General features: G+C 48.8%; 1 protein-coding gene across 2 annotated transcripts; it reads right to left on the bottom strand.

The window, feature by feature from the left end:
* Positions 1–2,151: 2,151 nt before the first annotated feature.
* On the bottom strand, positions 2,152–5,390 carry LOC123071381 (scarecrow-like protein 9). 2 transcript variants are annotated; one of them, XR_006434297.1, is made up of 3 exons: positions 5,223–5,390; positions 2,527–5,092; positions 2,152–2,442 (listed from the first exon to the last, which is right to left on the bottom strand). XR_006434297.1 is itself a non-coding variant. In XM_044494925.1 (2 exons), exon 2 carries the CDS (start codon positions 5,046–5,048, stop codon positions 2,601–2,603), a length of 2,448 nt encoding a protein of 815 aa, XP_044350860.1. In that variant the 5' UTR covers positions 5,049–5,092; positions 5,223–5,390; the 3' UTR covers positions 2,152–2,600. The 2 variants fall into 2 exon arrangements, 1 of the variants encoding a protein (XP_044350860.1); XM_044494925.1 differs by having other exon boundaries at positions 2,152–5,092.
* Positions 5,391–24,196: the final 18,806 nt, after the last annotated feature.

Raw genomic sequence — 24,196 nt, 5'->3', positions numbered from 1 at the left:
TCTTATTACCTTTCTCGATTTTCCAGTTCGCTGTTCAGTTTCCCCATGTTTATATTCGTTTTTTTTCTTTTTTCTTGTTTCTTTATATTTTTTATTTGGACTTTTTTTGTTTTCCTAAATGCACCATTTTTTTTCCAAAATTCCTGACCTTTTTTCAAATTCGATGATGTTTTCCGAATAATAATATTTAAAAAGTTTGATGAACATTTTTTTAATTCGATTATCTTTTTTTCATTTTATATGAACCTTTTCAAATTGGATGATCTTTTCTTTTAAATCCATGAACTTTTTTCTTTTTCGTTGAATTTGTTTTTAAATTCAATAAACTTTTTGAACTTTTCTTCAAAACCATGAACATTTTTTAGTTCAGGATTTTTCTTACCATTTTTTTTCTATTTTTCTAATGCAATCTATCTCCCTCCAATGGGCCGGCCCACCAGGGTTGGCGCCTGGGCGCCAGGGTGCTTCCCCTGGCGCCTGAAGCGCCCAATAGGAGCTCCTCACTGAACGGTCCAAGTCGCACTCCTATGTTTCAGATTTGGTTCATCGATAACATAATTAAATCCTTTTCAGATCTCCCAGGTCTATGCCTCACATGACCACCGCGCACAGGATGAACGACTAGGCGAAACCCTGTTCCCGCATATGACGCCCGGCTTGTCCTTTACACCGTGACACCGGATTACTTTAACAAAGCTCACAAGCACACCGCCACCGCCATCTCGCTGCACGATCGAATAAAATCTGCTGCAGCTGCGCCCTTATAATTATCCCGCTTGATCCTACCGAATCTAGCGGGAGCAGTATAATATTCAGGTGTCTTCCGCCTGATTCGCCCTCGATCGCAGCCACGAACTGCTCCACTCCACCTCCGCAGATCAGGTTCAGCGAACCTTGCCAGCCTGATGACCTAGTGTGAACGGCATATGTTGCACTCCAGTCGCTAGTAATTTGACACATTTTATCTCCGATTACTCGCGATGATGACCGCGACATGCCTTTTGTCCGTAATTGTTATCGCGGAGCTGCGGTGGCTTTCGCGGTAACTTTCAGCGGTCGCCGTCGCGGTGTTGTGTTGGACTGTAATTGTATCCACCAGTTTTACAGACTTCTCCAGACTAGCTACACCTCGGCTTGGGCTCCTTCCAAGGCGTAGATTCCCCGCAGCATCTGCGAGGTACAGTATCTACCATCGCTGTTGCAGCTTTGAGGTGTTTCTTCCTTGCAATGCAGTGCCGGCATGCCTGGATTCTTCTTTGGCCCAATCTTTTCTGCCATCTCCCCGGTGCATGAGGAATCGACGACAGTACATACGGCGAAAAGGGAGGTTGCCTAAACTTTGGTCTGATGCGCCGTTGCTTTTCAGGGGAAAGCGATGTCCATGGCGCCATGGCGGGCGATCGGTTTCAGCCAGTTGCAGCAGCAGGAGGATCAATCTCGCAAACTGTCGTGCCCAACAGTTTCACACGTTGTCGGCCATATTCTTCTAGATGCCCAGGCCTGGGTACACGTTTGGAGCTGTAGCATACACGTCTCCTGGTCCATCATGTATTTATGTGGCCGTAGCTGCGTACCTGCTGGTGGTTCGCCTGTTAATTCGCTAGGCTCAAAACCAGCAAAAAGATGAGCAATGGATAAGCAACTGAAAATTGGACAGGCAACTGAAAAGACACGACAAGCTAAACTATATGAGTTGTGGTTAGGAAGCTCAAGAACTCAGTTTGCTGGTCTATATGAGCTGGCAATAAGATTAACTATCAACCTAACATTTGGAAGAAGGAAAAAAAAACATCAACTTGAAAAGATACAATACTGATTGTTTCATAAAACACGCCATTTGATCGGGGTCCAAATGTATCATAGGAACCAACACTATGGCATTTTTCACACCATGACAAGTGAAAGGGCAAAAAACCAGCCAATGACTGTGTCACTCAACAGACTGGGATTTTGTATTTCACTATTATCTATCTCAAAACATTATTCGTTAGGTACAACAGCAGTCACATTTGAGTGACCAGATATATTGTATCACTCTCTGGCAAATGAGACTAACTATTGGTGACTGGTAGGACTGTGCAGCATGTAAAACAAGATTAATAAGATAAGAACGGAAGACGAAACAGTAGAGGGATATATGAGTGCACGAGCTTGCAATGCAAAGAGGCATTCTTTACATATTGGAAATCAAGACAAGGTGTATTTTACAATTTCAACCAAGCAAATGAAAAAGGCTGACCATTACTTGCTGAAACATTACTGCATAGTACTCTGGAGGAACGAATATAATACAAGACTGACAATGCAAGAAGAACCTATATGCTACATCTAACATAAGTAGCCTGCTCCACCAAAAATGCTAACTGTTCCTGTGAAAACTAACCGTGCATGGGCAGCACATACAACAGGCAGATGCTACAGGAGAGTAATCAGGTTCATCATCTGCATCAACAAACAAATGAACCATGTCACTGGTGAACAAATGTTTTTGTTCCTTTGGCGCCGGTTCAAATAGCATTTTTTTACCTACTAATGGGTTGTTGGCCAGGACCAATCAGCTCTAGAGTCCAAAAATATGAACAGGTCACCATTTACAGAAGCTAGAATTGGGGGTTCGCCTTCCATGTTGAGAGCGCGTACAGGATACGCCCCTTCCATCCTTGTAGTAACCACCCGTTGTCCTCGTCGATGATGAAATTCTTGTGGTAGCACTTCACTTTCTCCCGTGCACGCTTCATGATTTCCTGGTCCAGCGGGAGCTGCTTGAACCGAGCTCTCTGATTCCGCACCTGCCACTGCTTGTAGGTCTCTGGCCTCTCCATCCTCTCCATTCCCTCACAAGATATTACATTAATTGCCTCCCGACTGAAAATAGTCGACTCAATGAGCAGCCTCTCCTCATTATCCCTGGGAATGTTAGCCTCCAACATGTCGAAGTGAGCAGAGAACTGGAACAATGCCTCCCGGAAGCGTGAGACGAAGAATGGTGCATTATAGGATCCATTAGTGACCCCATGAATGAACACATGTGGCTTCATCTTCCTTATTGTGTTCAATACCATGTTCCTTGGGCTCTCAGCTACCACGCTCTCATCCATCAGAGTCTTGAACCTGAACATGCTGTTGACAATCAGAATCTCGTCCTTCTCAATGTGGAGATCCTCTACCCGAACAGCCTCAAATTGAGATGCGATGCCATGGTATTTGAAAGGAACTTTGAAGGTCTGAGCATAATCACTTAGATATCTTCCAATCTCCTCGATGCGCTCTGCTGGGCGAAAACCAGGCTGAGGTGTGTCTATTGCTGTGATCCGAAGTTCTGGGGGGCCTCCAGGCCTTTTACTTAGCCGTTGAATGAGACATGGCCACTGAAAGCCATAGTATACGCCGAAGTCGACAATGTGAACTTTCTTGGCTTTCTCCACAGCATTCATAATGGTTTGATTGGCAAAGTAATGAGAGATCTTCTTGAATGGGCAAGCTGCTAAGTAGAGTTGGTACGCTTTCAGAATATCAGCGCATGCAAACCGTGATATGGTATGTAACTTGTATATCTGACTTCCATTACCAGCAAGCCTCGCCTCAAGACCATTGGCAAAGCAGTGCGCCAACCGCTGGTCACCATCACCATTGGCAGATGCATGCTGCCTGATCTGCTTCAGGAGATCAGTTGCACTCCGCCGGTCATCAATGGAAACCGACTGCGCACAATGAATGAGGAGAGTCTCCAAGTCGACCACCTCCTTCTTGGGTTGTTTGACCTGTTTCTTGCCTCGGCCCTTGCCATGGCCAGACCCTTTGCCATGGGCACCACCTGAATGAGCTGCCACATCGTGCTGTAGGGCCTCACGCAGTTCCTTGACACCTCTAGAGCATGTCTCGCCGTTGCATAGCAAGACCTTGTCCATCATCTCCCGCACAAGGTGATCCGCGTCGACCACAGGCGCTGAATGCTTGCAGCATCTCACTTCATCTGCATCCAGGTCGTCACCATAGAAATGCTTCTTTCCTCGGTGAATTGCTACTTCAGCATCAGCCTTCTCTCTCTTGACCTCCACAACCTTCTTATCTTCTTTAACCCAAACTGACGGTAAACTGTCGACGTCAATCACAAGCTTGCTCTCTTGAGGCAGAAATCTGCTTCCCTCTTCAAATCCTCGGCTGAACTGCGCTGCTTGCTGGCTCTGCAGAACAAAATCGCTCAAGCCAGCATCAGGCACAGCACCCGCCGTGCTGAGCCACGGCTCGAAGCCCTCTGAAAATGCAACGCTGCTGCCATTTGAAGATGCGAAGGAGGACGACTGCGAAAGCAACGCGTCGGGAAGAGGGTTAAATTCCATGGCGTCGTACGGCCACGCACCGCCTGCTTCCACCACGCAGCTCTCGGGGCTCAGATCCTGGTAGAACTGCGGCGGCTGCAGGAACTCCGCCGTAGGGAACTCGAGAGCGGGCGGCGCCTGCATGGCGCGGAGGCCACCGGAAGGCGCGGCGCAGTTGCAGGTGGCGAGGCTGTTGAAGGAGTTGGTGGTGACGCTGCTGCCGTCGGGACTCTCGACCGTGCTCCCGCCCGAGCAGGGCGGCTGGTCGGCGAGGATCTCGAGGAAGGGCTTCTCGGCGGCGAGCAGCGCCTGGTGGGCCGGGTAGTGATCGAACTTCTCGTCGATGTCCTCGGCCATGAGCATGCGGTTGATGTAGCCCAGCACGATGTCCGAGAACACCTCCGAGTCGTCCGGCTGCGCCTGGCCCGCCGCCGCCGCCGCAGCCGGTGAAGAGACCAAGGCGTCTCTCGGCGGCGGCGACGACGCGCTGTCGGCGGAGGCGGGCGGGGACGGGAGCAGGGGCGGCGCCGCGGCGGCATTCAGGTAGGCGCCCGCGTCGGCGCCGTCGGGCGGGAAGAGCAGCAGCGACTCGAGCTCCTCCGCGGTGAACCCGTCGGGGATTTGGGGGTAGATTGGCAGCTTGGATCCGCCGGGCAGCGGCCCGCACCAGTCGTGCAGCGCGGCGTCCATGACCATCGATACGCCGCCGCCGCCGCCGCCGCAGAGCATGCAGGGGGTGGCGGTTAAGGCAGACAGATATTCCAATCTCCCACCTGGCAGATGCGCAAAAACAGACCGAAAAACAGCGGAGATCAGCGCGGAATCTACAGGACGACTGCTGATTCGACTCGGTCCTGACGAGGGTAGAGATATCGCGGGCCGACGAGCTCCGACGGTGCGTACCTGAGTGGCGACCCGAGGGAGGGAGGGAGGGGAGAGAGGGGAGGTGGCGGCCAGCCGAGTTTCGGGAGCGCGAGGAGGGGGAGGATAAATGGGGGGAAATGGAGGCGGGCTGGAGTTTTTGAGAGGCGCGGGATCGGCCTCGCGCGAGCCCTACGGCCTGGTGAATCGGCGGAAGTGTCGACACCCACGCGGGCGTGGCCCGCCTGCGTGGTGCGCTCCGTCCACGTCCGTCCGCGCGGTGAGCTCACGCGCAGCGGATGGCCTGCGACGGGCGGTGCGGACGGGATCGGGCGTACGTGGTGGGTCGAGTGCACGGAGGGGGCGCGCGGTGCGCCGTGGAAGTTTCGGCGAACCATCGTCTGGCCTGGCGATTGGGCCGCACGGCGCACGGGCAGCAGAGAGAGAGAGACGGGGACGGCCGGACGGGCGTGCTCGTGGACCAGCGGCAACGCTGGCTGAGCTGTGCCTGTGTTGATTGCTCAAGGCAATCGGGCTTGACAGCTGACTGGACTGCCGTTTGACTTCGTTGCCATCCCCGCGACTCTAATCCAGACACATGGATTTCCTGGTTAGCCTTTAAAAAACATATGTTTAACCTTTCCTCTTTTTTTTGCGGATGTATATGTTTAACCTTTCCGTGGAGAACAATCAGTGGTGAAGAAGACGACAAATGCTCATTACAAAATTAAGCAGCCATCTAATCCGGCATTGGGGGATCGGATTTGACATGGATGTCACCTTCACATCCAACAGATTAATCCATGGGTGCGGTGATAACAAATCGTAGGCCAATGGTATTGCCCATGTGTTAGCATCGGTTGGTAGGGATAGAGTTGTGTGAGGGCGTATTGCATGACTTTTTCCCTCTCTGACCAGTGAATGTCTATAGTATTCCTTAAGTTACTATAATTGTCCCTCTTTGACAGTAAAAATTGTAGACCAAAAACATATTGGGTTCACATGGTTGGTTCGTTCTAATTTTCACTCGTTCTCATGAGAGAATGCTCCTTTTATAACTTTGGCTAGATCAGCACGGCAAGAAACCTGGCGGGGGATCAAGATCATCGTGTGGCTTCTAATTATCGTCTAATTGAAAGCACAAGTGCTTCCTGGATGGTTTTGGTAATTAATGACAACATATCTCTTGTTGGACTAACATTTTTACCTAGTATGTTTCAGACAAGTTTAACAATGGAGTGGCATGGACTGAAGGATGTGGAACCCCTTCTAGATGCTAAGGACAAAGGATTGGCTCAAGCTTCAAGTTCAAGACTCTACATTTTCTATTTTAGTGATCCAAGATCACATTGAGTCTATAGAAAAAGCCAATACTATCAAGAGGGGATGAGGTGTTGCTTAATGACTTGCTTGCTCAAAGTGCTTAGTGATATGCTCCAAAGCCCTCAACTACTTTCTCACATCCACATATGTCCTAAACCAAAAGTCTAACTCGGACCCACCGATTCTTTCTATCCGGCGACACCGATTTCAGATGTCATAGCCACTGCCACAAACCCTAGACAAATCGGTCTTAACGATATGGATCTCGGTCTCACCGAGATGGGATTGTAATCTCTCTGTGTATGTCCATTACCAAAATCGGTCTCACCGAGTTTGAGCAATCGGTCCTACCGAGATTACAATGCAAACTCTCTGGTTAACTTATTACCAAAATCGGTCCCACCGAGTTTGAGTAATCGGTCCCACCGAGTTTGCCTGACCAACTCTCTGGCTAGCTTATTATCAAAACCGGTCTCACCGAGTTTGTGTAATCGGTCTCACCGAGATTGTGTAATCGGTCTCACCGAGATTACGTTATGCCCTAATCCTAACCATATCGGTCCTACCGAGTTGCATGTCGGTCTCACCGAAAATCCTAACGGTCACTAGGTTTACTAAATTGGTCAGACCGAGTTTGTTGATTCAGTCCCACCAAGATTGGTAAATTATGTGTAACGGTTAGATTTTGTGTGGAGGCTATATATACCCCTCCACCCACTCTTCATTTGTGGAGAGAGCCATCAGAACAAGCCTACACTTCCAACTTACCATTTCTGAGAGAGAACCACCTACTCATGTGTTGAGGCCAAGATATTCCATTCCTATCATATGAATCTTGATCTCTAGCCTTCCCCAAGTTGCTTTCCACTCAAATCTTCTTTCCACCAAATCCAAATCCTGTGAGAGAGAGTTGAGTGTTGGGGAGACTATCATTTGAAGCACAAGAACAAGGAGTTCATCATCAACACACCATTTGTTACTTCTTGGAGAGTGGTGTCTCCTAGATTGGCTAGGTGTCACTTGGGAGCCTCCGACAAGATTGTGGAGTTGAACCAAGGAGTTTGTAAGGGCAAGGAGATCGCCTACTTCATGAAGATCTACCGCTAGTGAGGCAAGTCCTTCGTGGGCGACGACCATGGTGGGATAAACAAGGTTGCTTCTTCGTGGACCCTTCGTGGGTGGAGCCCTCCGTGGACTCGCGCAATCGTTACCCTTCGTGGGTTGAAGTCTCCATCAACATGGATGTACGATAGCACCACCTATCTGAACCACGGCTAAAAAATCACCGTCTCTCCAAATTGCGTTTGAAATCTCCAATCTCTTCCCTTTACATTCTTGCAAGTTGCATGCTTTACTTTCCGCTGCTCATATACTCGTTGCATGCTTGCTTGTTATGTATTGTATGTGTTAAACTTGTGCCTAAACTCCACTCCAACTTAAAGAAGTTAAAAACTGCAACTTTTGGTACTTAGTGTCTAATCACCCCACCCCCCCTCTAAACACCTCTTCTCGGTCCCTTTCAATTGGTATCAGAGCTTTGGTCTTCATTGCTTTGGTTTAAACACCATTGGAGGAAGATGGATGAGTCTACTATTGGGAGTCTTAGACATAGAGTGCCTATACTTGATGGAGAGTACTTTCATGAGTGAAAAAATGAGATGCTTGTGATTTTCAATCAATATCATTTGAACAAGTACATTGCTAGCCCTTGTGCACCTCATGTTGATCCTATGCATCCTATCCTTGATGAGTCAATTGACATGATTAGGAATCTTAGAACTGTTAATCTTATCACTAGAGGCTTGCCTAGAAACTTGTCTACTCTTGAGTGTGCCTACACTATATGGAAATTCCTTGAGGAACGCTTTCCAAATTATTCCTTGAAAAATCTAGGTGAAATTCTTCATAAGTCTATTGCCTTGAGTAAGATGAATTCCAATGATCCTATGTTTGGTAATTGTCTATTTGAACTTACAAATCTTATGCGTGCCAAAGGAAACATTGGAATTATTAGCGATATTATTTCCGAAGCTACTAAACTTCATAGAGGAGATTATTGTCGAACTCATACTAATGAATCGCTCCCACTAGGAATTGATCCACCACATGACGATGTTGAACATGGATACTATGATGAGGATGATGATGATGACTTTGATCTTGATGACGCAATGAGACATTTTGGTCTTATGGCAAATCTTCGGGGATATATGGCAGGAGGAAAGGAATGGGTTCTTGATAGTGGGTGTACCAATCACATGACCGGAGATAAAGACATGTTTCGTGAGCTTGCTGAAAACGATGGTCCTCGAAAGTATGTCACTTCGGTGACAACTCAAAGCGTAAGGTGGTTGGCCTCGGTAAGGTGGCCATATCACATGATAGCTCCATACAAAATGTCATGCTCGTTGAATCTCTTGGCTACAACTTACTTTCAGTATCTAGACTTGCTGATTTCGGTTTCAATGTCTTATTCACTGAAGTAGATTGCCAAGTGTTTCGTAGAGATAATCATAAAATGGTCTTTACCGGTATACGTAGAGGTGATCTTTACATTGTTGATTTCACTAAAAAGGCTCAACCTAGAACTTGCTTCATTGCTAAATCCTCTAAAGGTTGGTTATGGCATAGACGACTAGGTCACGTTGGCATGAGAAACCTTGACAAGCTTATTAAAGGGAATCATATCCTTGGTGTTAATGATGTCATATTTGATAAGGATAGACTTTGCAGTGCTTGTCAAGCAGGTAAACAGGTTGGAGGAAGGCATCCCGTGAAGAACATCATGACCACAAGGAGGCCACTTGAGCTACTTCACATGGATCTCTTTGGTCCCAACGCTTACAAAAGTCTCGGTGGAAATTCTTTTGGTCTAGTTATAGTTGATGATTTTTCAAGATTTACGTGGGTGTTCTTTCTCGATGACAAATCGCAGGTCCAAAAGATCTTAAAAAACTTCGCTAAGAAGGCCCAAAATCAGTTTGAAGTGAAGATTAAGAAGGTTCGCAGCGACAACGTAAAGGAGTTTAAGAACACAAATGTGGACACCTTTCTTGACGAAGAAGGGATTTCACATGAGTTCTCGGCTACGTACACACCTCAACAAAATGGAGTTGTTGAGAGGAAGAACCGGACGCTCATCAAAATGGCAAGAACGATGCTTGATGAGTACAAGACGCCAAAGCACTTTTGGGCGGAAGCGGTTGAGACAGCTTGTCATGCAACAAATCGCTTGTATCTTCACAAGCTACTCGGCAAGACGGCATACGAGCTCCTCACCGGTAACAAACCCCAAGTTGGATACTTTCGAGTATTCGGCTCAAAGTGCTACATTCTTGATAAGCATCGTCGTTCTAAATTTGCTCCTAAGTCTCATGAAGGTTTCCTACTTGATTATGGCTCAAACTCTCACACATACCGTGTCTACAACAATTTCACCCGAAAGGTTGAAGAAACGGTAGATGTGAAGTTTGATGAATCTAACGGCTCGCAAGTAGAGCAATTGCCAATTGATGTAGGAGACAAAGATCCTTCAGAAGCAATCCAAGACTTGTCTATTGGCAAGATTCGCCCAATGGAGGTGAAGGAGAGTACCTCGTCCGTCCAAGTGGAAGCTTCTACTTCATGACAAGGTGAACCAAGAGTTGATACGGAAGCATCCACAAGTGGGACACACCAAGATGAAGAAAACGAGAAAGTGCATCAAGATGAACGTCAACAACCTCCTTCTCCACCACGACAAGAGAACGACAACGCCAACAATGAAGAAGGCCAAGAAGAAGAACAAGATGAAGGAGATGTTCAACCAAGACCCAAGCAAAAGCTTTCACGAGTTCAAGCAAGAATTGCTAAAGACCATCCCGTCGAGCAAATCTACAACGATATCCAAACGGGGAGAATCACTCGCTCTAAAACTCATTTAGCTAACTTTTGTGAACACTATTCATTCATCTCTAGCATTGAACCTATGAAGGTTGAAGAAGCATTGGAAGATCCGGATTTGATAAATGTCATGCATGAAGAGCTACACAACTTTGAGAGAAATCGAGTTTGGACATTGGTTGAGAAGCCCGAAAACAACCACAACATCATCAGTACCAAATGGGTGTTTCACAACAAGCAAGATGAAGATGGACAAGTAGTTCGCAACAAAGCACGTCTCGTTGCCCAAGGCTACACACAAGTCAAAGGTATGGACTATGGTGAGACTTATGCTCCCGTTGCTAGACTTGAGTCCATTCGCATCTTACTTGCCTATGCTAATCACCATGATATCACCTTATACCAAATGGACATTAAAAGTTCTTTTCTAAATGGTGAAATAGAGGAGGAAGTTTATGTTAAGCAACCTCCCGGCTTTGTCAATCCTAAGAAACCAAATCATGTTTACAAACTTCACAAAGCTCTTTATGGTCTTAAACAAGCTCCTAGGGCGTGGTATAAATGCTTGACCAAGTTCCTTATTGAAAAAGGCTTTGAAATTGGAAAAATAGATTCTAATCTTTTTACTAAAAGGGTCAATGGAGAACTATTTGTGTGCCAAATCTATGTTGATGATATTATATTTGGTTCTACTAACCCTCATTTTAGTGAAAAGTTTGGGAAGCTAATGTCGGAGAAGTTTGAGATGTCTATGATGAGTGAACTCAAATACTTTCTTGGTTTGCAAATCAAACAAACTAAGGAAGGTACCTTTGTCTCTCAAATGAAGTACACCAAGGACTTATTCAAGAAGTTCAATATGCAAGAATGCAAAGGTATGACTACACCCATGCCTACTAGTGGACATCTTGATTTGACCAAAGATGGTGAACCGGTCGATCAAAAGGTTTATCGCTCTATGATTGGTTCATTGTTATATCTATGTGCTTCACGTCCCGATATCATGCTAAGTGTGTGCATGTGTGCACGATATCAAGCTGCCCTAGAGAATGTCATCTTAAGGCCGTGAAAAGGATAGTGAGATACTTAATTCATACACCAAATTTTGGCATTTGGTATCCTAAGAGGGCCTCTTTTGATCTTGTTGGCTACTCCGACTCAGACTATGCCGGTGACAAGGTTGATAGAAAGTCCACTTCGGGTACTTGTCAATTTCTTGGTGGATCTCTTGTGTCTTGGTCTTCCAAGAAACAAAACTCGGTATCCTTATCCACCGCCGAAGCGGAATACATTGCCGCTGGTTCATGTTGTGCTCAATTACTTTGGATGACCCAAACTCTTAAAGATTATGGGATATATGTGAAACATGTTCCATTACTTTGTGACAATGAAAGTGCTATCAAGATTGCTCACAATCCCGTGCAACACTCTCGAACTAAGCATATTGAAGTTCGTCACCATTTCATTCGAGATCATGTTGCTAAGGGTGACATTAATCTTAAGCATGTTCGCACCGAAAAACAATTAGCGGATATTTTCACTAAACCACTTGATGAGAAAGTGTTTTGTAGGTTAAGAGGTGAATTGCACATCATTGATGCTTCAAACATGGAGTAGGAACTCCATTGGATACATGCAGGACATGAGCTTATGACTAATCCTTGATATATCTCTTATGATGATAATCTTATGTCTTGGATATATTTGCACCTTGCATGTTATCTAACCCATGTAGGTACTTGGTTGAATCTAATTCCATGAGATTGTAACCTACTCATATCTTGAGCAATCTCTACATCACCAAGTCTCTACACAATGGTGGATGAAGACAAGGAAGCACGGAATCATTCGAACATATCCTTTGACAAATTCTATGTTGAATTTCATGATTGTCATTTTGGACACACAAGTGCTCTTCCTTGCAAAAACTAACCCATGTAGGTAGATGAACTCAAATTCCAAGTGGTGCTCCCAACTCGTGATGAGCTACATCAACCTTGAGAAACCCACACAAGTTCAACTACATGATCAACACCACCACCCAAGGTATGTCATTCCATCTTAGAGAAGCTTTACTCCAAGTCATGAGTCAAAGCAACTCTACAAGATGTGAATACATCAAGATGCTTAAACGATAAATGGTAACCCCATTTTGAGCTTAAACGATGAGTATGACCTATGATCAAGCGATCTCACTTGACTCCTAAGTCAATATACTCTAACATAGGTGACCTTGTCGCCGACCATCTCTAGATGAAGTTTACTTGTATTCTTTTTTGTGCTCTTGCATTTGTCTCATGCATGTTTGTTTCCCCTTTCAAAAAAAACTTCATCTAGATTTCTTTCTTTTCTATTTATTCTGCATTCCTTGCATCCAATTCAATGCAAATCTTTCAGTTAATTCCTTGCAAATCCTTGTGAGATCTTACTTGTCTAGTGAGTTGAGGTGACAAGTGTTTTCTCTGCGATGAACTCGATCTCACCGGTTTGTTGTTTTCGGTCCAACCGAATCCTTTCGGTGCAACCGAAGCATACCACTCGGTGCCACCGATTTCACTACAGGAAAAACATTTTGCCACTTGTTCCTGATTTACTTTTGATCCAGCTCCACTCAATGAATCTTTTCCTCTACAAGCATCACATTTTTATCAGTGATTTGTGCTGTGACTCGAGGATCAAACCCATTCACGACAAATTCCAGAAGGCCCTTCTTGGAAATTGATGTCAAAGGGGGAGAGAGAGATCACATCAAAGCTTATCACTTCCAAAGGGGGAGAGAGAGTATCACTTCCACAGGGGGAGAGAATACTCAAGAAGAGAGTAATCCTCAAGGATCCCAGATGCTTGGTGTTCAAGAGGAGAGATGCCACATGTCTTCTTGAGGGGAAAGACATGGGCATATGTGCTTATTTGCTTTAGCTCTGTTTATTTACTTTCTTAAGCTCTGATTTTCTGTTCCCTATCTTCTCCAAGTATCCCATGCTAGATTCAGGGGGACCAAGACATCTAAGGGAAAGAAATTCCTTAAATTCTTTGCACATCTTTACCTTTGGGGACATGTCTATGTGGTACTTAGTACTCACTCTCTACATGTCATTCAAGTCTTGGTATTCTTGTGGTTTCTTCTGTTTGCTCTGGCTAGTAGGTGTATCTGTGTTATCTAACCTTGTTTACGCAGGTTCATTCCATCCTAAGCCAACTCAAGACCACAAGGTAAGTATATGCATCACAGTCATGTGTATGAGGAATTCTTGTTGATGTACATATTGTTTGCAAGAAGGACTCATGAGCATGAAGGTACATTTCCCACATACACATCTGTTGCTATCTTTTGCTCTGATGCATACGGCCAAGATACATGTAACACATTGCTTACTCTGTCATGATTATGCATTCACATGCTTCTATATTCCATATTCACATGATTGTATACATGTAGGGGGAGCCTATGCTTGTTACATGTCTTTCCAAAGCTTTACTTTCTATTCTCTATATCTTTATCTAACGCTTTGATGTATGTTGTCATCAATTACCAAAAAGGGGGAGATTGAAAGCACAAGTGCTCCCTGGGTGGTTTTGGTAATTAATGACAACATATCTCTTGTTGGACTAACACTTTTACCTAGTATGTTTCAGACAAGTTCAACAATGGAGTGGCATGGACTAAAGGATGTGGAACCCCTTCTAGATGCTAAGGACAAAGGATTGGCTCAAGCTCCAAGCTCAAGACTCTACATTTTCTATTTTAGTGATTCAAGATCACATTGAGTCTATAGGAAAAGCCAATACTATCAAGAGGGGATGAGGTGTTGCTTAATGGCTTGCTTGCTCAAAGTGCTTAGTGATATGCTCCAAAGCCCTCAACTACTTTCTCACATCCACATATGTCCTAAACCAAAAGTCTAACTCGGACCCACCGATTCTTTCTATCTGGCGCCACCGAGTTCAGATGTCATAGCCACTGCCACAAACCCTAGGCAAATCGGTCTTACCGATAGGGATCTCGGTCTCACCGAGATGGGATTGTAATCTCTCTGTGTATGTCCATTACCAAAATCGGTCTCACTGAGTTTGAGCAATCGGTCCTACCGAGATTACAATGCAAACTCTCTGGTTAACTTATTACCAAAATCTGTCCCACCGAGTTTGAGTAATCGGTCCCACCGAGTTTGCCTAACCAATTCTCTGGTAGCTTATTACCAAAATCGGTCTCACCGAGTTTGTGTAATCGGTCTCACCGAGATTACATTCTGCCCTAACCCTAACCATATCGGTCCTACCGAGTTGCATGTCGGTCCCACCGAAAATCCTAACGGTCACTAGGTTTACTAAATCGGTCAGACCGTGTTTGTTGATTCGGTCCCACCGAGATTGGTAAATTGTGTGTAACGGTTAGATTTTGTGTGGAGGCTATATATACCCCTCCACCCACTCTTCATTCATGGAGAGAGCCATCAGAACAAGCCTACACTTCCAACTTACCATTTCTGAGAGAGAACCACCTACTCATGTGTTGAGGCCAAGATATTCCATTCCTATCATATGAATCTTGATCTCTAGCCTTCCCCAAGTTGCTTTCCACTCAAATCTTCTTTCCACCAAATCCAAATCCTGTGAGAGAGAGTTGAGTGTTGGGGAGACTATCATTTGAAGCACAAGAGCAAGGAGTTCATCATCAACACACCATTTGTTACTTCTTGGAGAGTGGTGTCTCCTAGATTGGCTAGGTGTCACTTGGGAGCCTCCGACAAGATTGTGGAGTTGAACCAAGGAGTTTGTAAGGGCAAGGAGATCGCCTACTTCATGAAGATCTACCGCTAGTGAGGCAAGTCCTTCGTGGGTGACGACCATGGTGGGATAAACAAGGTTGCTTCTTCGTGGACCCTTCGTGGGTGGAGCCCTCCGTGGACTCGTGCAACCGTTACCCTTCGTGGGTTGAAGTCTCCATCAACGTGGATGTACGATAGCACCACCTATCTGAACCACGGCTAAAAAATCACCGTCTCTCCAAATTGCGTTTGAAATCTCCAATCCCTTCCCTTTACATTCTTGCAAGTTGCATGCTTTACTTTCCGCTGCTCATATACTCGTTGCATGCTTGCTTGTTATGTATTGTATGTGTTAAACTTGTGCCTAAACTCCACTCCAACTTAAAGAAGTTAAAAACTGCAACTTTTGGTACTTAGTGTCTAATCACCCCCCTCTAGACACCTCTTCTCGATCCCTTTCAATTGGTATTAGAGCTTTGGTCTCCATTGCTTTGGTTTAAATACCATTGGAGGAAGATGGATGAGTCTACTATTGGGAGTCTTAGACATAGAGTGCCTATACTTGATGGAGAGTACTTTCATGAGTGGAAAAATGAGATGCTTGTGATTTTCAATCAATATCATTTGAACGAGTACATTGCTCGCCCTTGTGCACCTCATGTTGATCCTGTGCATCCTACCCTTGATGAGTCAATTGACATGATTAGAACAAGTACCGGGTTTCATCCGAAGACCGAAAAGGGTTTCGGGGGGTAAAGTGTTGGGGGGCCTCAAGGGCCAAAGGAAAGGGGGCACACTAGCCCACAAGGGGTTGGGCGCAACTCAAACCCTAGCCCACTCGGCCAAGTGGTGGGGAAACCCCCCTAGGGGTCGCCACCCTATGGTTGGGGGCCAAGCCACCTAGGGTTTTCCTCGGGGGGCGCCCCATCTGGTAGCCCCCCCCCCCAGGGGAAAACCTAGGGTGCCCCCTCCTCCCTTGCCCATATATATAGAGGTGGAGAGGGAGGGTAGCTGAGGGAGTCCTGGACTAGGGGGTGTCCGGATATCCAAACTGTCATCATCGGCCGGACTCCAAGACTATGAAGATACAAGATTGAAGACTTCGTCCCGTGTCCAGATGGGACTTTCCTTGGCGCGGAAGGCAAGCTTGGCAATACGGATATGTAGATCTCCTACCATTGTAACCGACTCTGTGTAACCCTAGCCCTCCCCGGTGTCTATATAAACCGGATGGCTTTAGTCCATAGGACGAACAACAATCATACCATAGGCTAGCTTCTAGGGTTTAGCCTCCTTGATCTCGTGGTAGATCTACTCTTGTAATACCCACATCATCAATATCAATCAAGCAGGACGTAGGGTTTTACCTCCATCAAGAGGGCCCGAACCTGGGTAAAACATCGTGTCCCTTGTCTCCTGTTACCATCCGCCTAGACGCACAGTTCGGGACCCCCTACCCGAGATCCGCCGGTTTTGACACCGACATTGGTGCTTTCATTGAGAGTTCCTCTGTGTCGTCACCGATAGGCTCGATGGCTTCTTCGATCATCAACAACGACGCAGTCCAGGGTGAGACTTTTCTCCCCGGACAGATCTTCGTATTCGGCGGCTTTGCACTGCGGGCCAATTCGCTTGGCCATCTGGAGCAGATCGAAAGCTACGCCCCTGGCCGTCAGGTCAGATTTGGAAGTTTGAACTTCACGGCTGACATCCGCGGGACTTGATCTTCGATGGATTCGAGCCACAGCCGAGCGCGCCGCACTGTCACGATGGGCATGATTTAGCTCTGCAGCCGGACAGTGCCCTGGAGGCCGCACACGAGTCCGCTCCGATCCTCAATTCGGAGCCGGCTGCGCAGATCGAGGACGGGTGGCTAGACACCGCCTCGGGGGCTGCAACCTCTACGACGATGGAGCCGAACACTGACCTTGTCCCTCATGAAGCTCGTGACTCCGAGGTGCCGGACTCCTCGCCGGACTCCGAACCTCCCGCGCCCCCTCCAATTGAATCCGATTGGGCGCCGATCATGGAGTTCACCGCTGCGGACATCTTTCAACACTCACCTTTCGGCGACATCTTGAGTTCGCTAAAGTATCTCTCGTTATCAGGAGAGCCCTGGCCGGACTGCGGTCAGGACGGTTGGGATGCGGACGACGAAGAAATTCAAAGCCCACCCACCACCCACTTAGTAGCCACTGTCGACGATCTAACCGACATGCTAGACTTCGACTTCGAAGACATCGACGGTATGGACGACGATGCCGGAGACGACCAAGAACCAGCGCCTACTGGGCACTGGAAAGCCACCTCATCATATGACATATACATGGTGGATATCCCAAAGGATGGGAATGGCGAAGGAACAGCGGAGGATGACCCCTCCAAGAAACAGCCCAAGCGCCGGCGTCAGCGGCGCCGCTCTAAATCCCGCCACAGCAAGAATGGAGATTCCGGCACCGGAGATAATAACACCCCAGACAGTGCCGAAGACAACCCCCTCCAGCAAGATTCAGCACAGGAGGACGGAGACGCCAGCCCTCATGAGAGAGCGGCAGACGAAGAGGTAGAGGATTACATGCCTCCCTCCGGAGACGAGGCAAGCCTCGACGACAACGAATTCGTCGTGCCTGAGGATCCCGTCGAACAAGAGCGTTTTAAACGCAGGCTTATGGCCACGGCAAACAGCCTCAAGAAAAAGCAGCAGCAGCTTAGAGCTGATCAAGATCTGCTAGCCGACAGATGGACTGAAGTCCTTGCGGCCGAAGAGCATGAGCTCGAACGCCCCTCCAAAAGCTACCCTAAACGCAAGTTGCTCCCCCGATTAGAGGAGGAGGCATATGAACCTGCATCACCAGCAGACAATACGGCTGACCGACCACCCCGTGGCCGCGACAGAGAGGCCTCTAGGCCCTCCACTAGAACCGTACCCCGGCAGCGCTCGAGAAGCACAAGGCCACAGGGGAACGCTCTGGACTTGCGAGATATATTGGAGGATAAGGCAAGACAATCAAGATCGATCTATGGATCGCGTGGGCGCCCCATGATACGTGACGACAACCGTCGCGCCGGACACAGTAAGTCCGGCCGGGCCGAACACAGTAGACAAAGCTCTCTTGAACTTCGTCGTGATATCGCCCAATACAGAGGCGCCGCACACCCACTATGCTTCACAGATGAAGTAATGGATCATCAAATCCCCGAAGGGTTTAAACCCGTGAACATTGAATCTTATGATGGCACAACAGACCCCGCGGTTTGGATCGAGGACTATCTCCTTCATATCCACATGGCCCGCGGTGATGATCTCCACGCCATCAAATACCTCCCACTCAAGCTTAAAGGACCAGCCCGGCATTGGCTTAACAGCTTGCCAGCAGAGTCAATTGGGAGTTGGGAAGACCTGGAAGCCGCATTCCTCGATAACTTCCAAGGCACGTATGTGCGACCACCAGACGCTGACGACCTAAGCCATATAATTCAGCAGCCAGACGAATCGGCCAGACAATTCTGGACACGGTTCCTAACTAAGAAAAATCAAATCGTCGACTGTCCGGATGCGGAGGCCCTCGCGGCCTTCAAACATAACATCCGCGACGAGTGGCTTGCCCGGCACCTAGGACAAGAAAAGCCGAAATCCATGGCAGCCCTCACATCACTCATGACCCGCTTCTGCGCGGGTGAGGACAGCTGGCTAGCCCGCAGCAACAACCTCAGCAAAAATTCTGGCAGTCCGGATATCAAGGACCGCAATGGCAGGTCGCGTCGCAACAAAAACAAACGCCGCATTAACGGCGACAATAGTGAGGATACAGCAGTCAATGCCGGATTCAGAGGCTCCAAACCCGGTCAGCGGAAAAAGCCATTCAAAAGAACTACTCCGGGTCCGTCCAATTTGGACCGAATACTCGTCCGCTCGTGCCAGATACACGGCACCCCCGAAAAGCCAGCTAACCACACCAACTGGGACTGTTGGGTATTCAAGTAGGCAGGCAGGTTAATTGCCGAAAACAACGACAAGGGGCTGCATAGCGATGACGAGGAAGAGACCCGACCGCCGAACAATAAAGGACAGAAGGGTTTCCCCCCACAAGTGCGGACGGTGAACATGATATACGCAACCCACATACCCAAAAGGGAGCGGAAGCATGCACTTAGGGATGTATACGCGATGGAGCCAGTCGCCCCGAAATTCAATCCTTGGTCTTCCTACCCGGTCACTTTTGATCGAAGGGACCACCCCACCAGCATCCGCCACGGCGGATTCGCCGCATTGGTTTTAGACCCAATCATCGATGGATTTCACCTCACCAGAGTCCTGATGGACGGCGGCAGCAGCCTGAACCTGCTTTATCAGGATACAGTGTGCAAAATGGGCATAGACCCCTCAAGGATTAAACCTACAAAGACGACCTTTAAAGGCGTCATACCAGGTGTAGAGGCCAATTGTACAGGCTCAGTTACACTGGAAGTGGTCTTCGGATCCCCGGATAACTTCTGAAGCGAGGAGTTAATCTTCGACATAGTTCCATTCCGCAGCGGCTATCATGCTCTGCTCGGACTTACCGCGTTTGCAAAGTTCAACGCGGTGCCGCACTACGCATACCTCAAGCTCAAGATGCCAGGCCCTCGAGGAGTCATCACGGTCAACGGAAACACTGAACGCTCTCTCCGAACGGAGGAACATACAGCGGCTCTCGCGGCAGAAGTACAGTGCAGCCTCTTAAGGCAATTCTCGAGTCCGGCCGCTAAGCGACCGGACACGGCTAAACGCGCCCGGAGTAACCTACAACAAGACCACCTGGCACGTTCCGAGCACGCGTAGCAATGCGGCCCCAACCCCAGCCCCTGCAAAATTTCAAGACAGGTCCTTCGCGTACATCATTACGCTCTGGAGATACCATGGGCATAGGGGGAGGGGCACGACCACGATAGGCCCAGAATGCGGCTTAACCACACCAGGGGCTCTCAAGTGTGTCGTTCTTTTTTTCTCTCTTTCTTTTTTTACCCACAGGACTCCGTTCATCAAAGGCCCTGTCCGGCAGTAGACCTGCCGAACTCACGATGCAACAGCCAGGGAAGGAGAAAGGCTACGACGAATATCCAGGTGGTCTCCATTACGAGCATTAAATCTGTTTAATACACCATTCCGCAGCCTACCCCTGGAGGGGGACATGTTTAATAGTCCCATCCCTTGCTTATCGCACCATTTGTATCGTTCTGCATTCACAGCAGTATTTCTTGAATAAACAATGCAGCACCTTTTTGCTTATAATTGCATTTCTTTCTTATACATATATGACATGTTGCATCCGTACACTTTGGTACGGCTAAATACACCAGGGGCTTATGCTTCCCGCATCATGGTGTGATAAGTCCGAACACTTTCACAAGTGCGGCACCCCGAACTTATAGCATTATATGCATCGGCTCCGAATCATGTCTTGGGTCAATAGTTGGGTTTGCCCGGCTCCCATGTTTTGGTACCTTATGTTCCGTTGTATCGGCTAAGGTAGCACTGGGAGAACCACTGCGATTGCGCCCCAGTTGAGCTGGGCGAGCGCCTCAGTGGAGAAAGCTAAAACTGACCGTCATGATGAGGCGAGAGCCGGTCGCTGTTCGAGAGGTTTTTTCGAGTCCCTAAAGACTTATGCCGCTTAGAGCGAGGAACCGGCTTTGTCCGGCCCAGGCGTGGATAGCGCCCCAAATTCGGCCTTCCGAACACTAGGGGCTTCGCCGAAATTTAAAATTATAGAATTCTATGGCTAAGTGAGAGTGTTCAAGCATTATAAGTCCGGTTGCCTTGTTCGTTGTGTTGAGCGCCTCCCTAGATGGACCCAAAAATGGGAACAAGAGTGCTCAAATTTATCCCGAACACCCCAGCACTCGTGGCATGGGGGCTGAAGCCGACGACTTGCCATCTCTCAGATTTGATAAACGGCCGCACAGAAGGTAATATTTTAAATTAACAAGCATTGCTTAGCGCATATGAACAAAGTTTTCAGCGCACAGGATAACAAAATGCGAGTCTACTCAAATATTACATCTTTGGAGCACTCACCCGCAATAATGCGGGCACCCTTCAGGACACTCTTATAATACATCTCGAGCGTGCGATACTCCTTGCCCGGCGGTGGCGCGTCCGTCACAAGCTTCTCAGCATCCATCTTGCCCCATTGCACCTTTGCGCGGGCAAGGGCCCGACGGGCACCTTCAATGCAGGCGGAGTTCTTGATGACTTCAACCCATGGACACGCATCCACCAGCCGCCGCACCAGGCCGAAGTAGCTCCCAGGCATGGCCTCCTTAGGCCACAGCCGAACTATGAGGCCCTTCATGGCCTGTTAGGCCACCTTGTGGAGCTCGACCAGCTGCTTCAGCTGGTCGCTAAGGGGCACCGGATGTCCGGCCTTAGCATACTAAGACCAGAAGACCTTCTCCGTCGAGCTCCCCTCCTCGGCCCTATAGAAAGCGGCAACATCGGACACGCTGCGGGGCAGATCTGCGAACGCTCCTGGAGAGCTCCGAATTCGGGTAAGTGATAGGTAATTCACACTCACATGCTTACTTTGCATGAAAAATGCCTTACCCGCCGCTATTTTCTTCAACGCCTCGATTTCCTGGAGGGCCTTGTAGGCTTCGGCCTTAGCGGCTTTGGCACTCTCAAGAGCCGTTGCAAGCTCGGACTCTCGAGTCTTTGAGTCACGCTCCAAACTCTCATGTTTTTCCACGAGAGCCTGGAGCTCTTGTTGTACCTCCGCCACCCGCGCCTCCTGCTTCTCTCGCTCGGTGCGCTCTGCGGCCGCATTACGTTCGGCCGCGGACACCGCCTCCTTCAGGGTCGCCACCTCATTCGTGGCCCCTGCAATACCCACATTATCCTTGTCATCCTTCTTGCAACCAAATCCTTTTCTGTAAGGTACAATTTTAATAAGGTGTTACTCACCTTCATTATCCTCGAGCTGCTTCTTGGCACGGCCGAGCTTGTTCTCGGACCGCTCGAGGCTTTGCTTCAAAGTATTAACCTCCGCAGTCAGGGCGGCAGAGGTCAGCAGCACAGCCTGCAATCCCATATTGACATACTTTTTTATGACTCCTGCGTATATCTTTTTAGATCCTCAGTCCGGCTTTTCTTTCTGAATACCGAACTGAGCATCAGGGGCTACTGTCTATGCGGTACTATTTTACATATATCAAAATTCTTACCTCAAAGCCTGTCAGAAGGCTGCTGCAGGCTTCGGTCAGCCCGCTCTTGGCAAGCTGAACCGCACTCATGGCAGTGCGGTGTTCCTCTTCGATGGAGGCGCCGTTGAGCGCCTCCAGGAAGCTATCCGGCGCCTCCGGTTGGACGGAGGCTGCCGGCGTCACGGTCTTGCCCTTCTTACGCAGGGGCCGCCCGCCGAACTCCGGAGCCACTATAGGTTTCAGGGCGGAGTCCGGTGCAAAGTCCGAGAGGTTGCCCTGCGGCACCTCCGGGGCCTCCTCCTCCTGGTGGGTCCCTTCCCGGGATCCCACCTCGGCATCGTCCGCATCACGGGGGTGGAGGCGGTCGGAAGAGAATCCATATCCGACGCACCCAAGGACCCGCTCGACAAAGCGGGAAGATCATCCTTGGGCGGACTGCGGGGTAGTATGCGGCATTAGAAAGACACCATGTGGCGAAAAGAAAAACCATGAAGTTATTCGGGAGTCCGGATACTTACGATCTCGCCAGAGGCTTCGCCCTTGGAGGCCAATCCTCGTCGTCGTCGCCGGCGCTGGCGGAGCAGTCCGGGGGAAGAGTCCTTCCCTTCTTGGACCCTTCGGCCTCCCTCGTTGGGGAGGCCTTCCTTTTCTTCCCTCCCCCCGCTGGGGGAGAGGCCTCCTTCTTCTCCTCCTCGCCTTTGTGGGAGGAGTCTTCCTCGGAGTCATCATCCGATGACACCTGAAAACGGGAACTCTTTCGAGTGCCCGTGACCTTCTTCTTGGCCTTCTTCTCCGGCACCACGTGGGGTGCCGGAGCCAGCAGCCCCATTAAGCGGGCGTCCGCTGGGTCTTCTGTCAATGGGGCCGGACAGATAGTCTATTCGGCCTTCTTCAGCCAGTCCTGTCAAAGGAGGGGTTTAGATCCCGCATAGAGTCAAACTATGGAAAACAAGTGTCCCATAAAGGGCAAAATCACTTACCTCGTTAGCCGGACGCTGTGAGCTGAATCCGCGATCTTCGGTAGCGGATGCGGGAGCCTCGGCGCCCTTTAACAGCACCCTCCAGGCCTCTTCATACGTAGTGTCGAAGATCCCGCTCAAAGTCTGGTGCTGCGCTGGATCGAACTCCCACATATTGAAGTCCCGTTGTTGGCACGGGAGAATCCGGCAGATGAGCATGACCTGGACTATTTGACAAGCTTGAGCTTCTTGTTCACTAGCTTTTGGATGCAGGCTTGAAGTCCGGTCAGCTCCTCCAAATCACCCCATGTCCGGCCACTCTCCTTCCAGAAGGTGAGCCGTATGGGGATGCCAGATCTGAATTCGGGGGCCGCTGCCCATTCAGGGTCACGCGGCTCGGTGATGTAGAACCACCCCGATTGCCACCCCTTAATGGTTTCCACGAAGGTGCCCTCGAGCCAAGTAACGTTGGGCATCTTGCCCACCATGGCGCCTCCGCACTCTGCTTGGCTGCCCTTCACAACCTTCGGCTTGACACTGAAGGTCTTGAGCCACAAGCCGAAGTGGGGCTGGATGCAGAGGAAGGCCTCACACACGACGATAAACGCCGAGATATTGAGGAAGAAATTCGGGGCCAGATCATGGAAATCCAGGCCGTAGTAGAACATGAGCTCCCGGACAAAGGGATGGAGTGGGAAGCCCAGTCCGCGGAGGAAATGGGAAAGAAATACTACCCTCTCATGGGGCCTGGGGGTGGGGATGAGCTCCCCCTCGTCGAGGAGCCGGTACGCGATGTCGCTGGACAGATATCCGGCGCTGCGCAGCTTCTGGATGTGCCCCTCCGTATCGGAGGAGGCCATCCACTTGCCTCCCGCTCCGGACATAGTTGGAGAAGGTTGAG

Source organism: Triticum aestivum, chromosome 3B, assembly GCF_018294505.1.
Source record: "Triticum aestivum cultivar Chinese Spring chromosome 3B, IWGSC CS RefSeq v2.1, whole genome shotgun sequence".
In the NCBI taxonomy this organism is placed as follows: Eukaryota; Viridiplantae; Streptophyta; class Magnoliopsida; order Poales; family Poaceae; genus Triticum; species Triticum aestivum.
The sequence above is the reverse complement of the archived record's forward strand: the minus strand, read 5'-3'. Positions and strand labels throughout refer to the sequence as shown.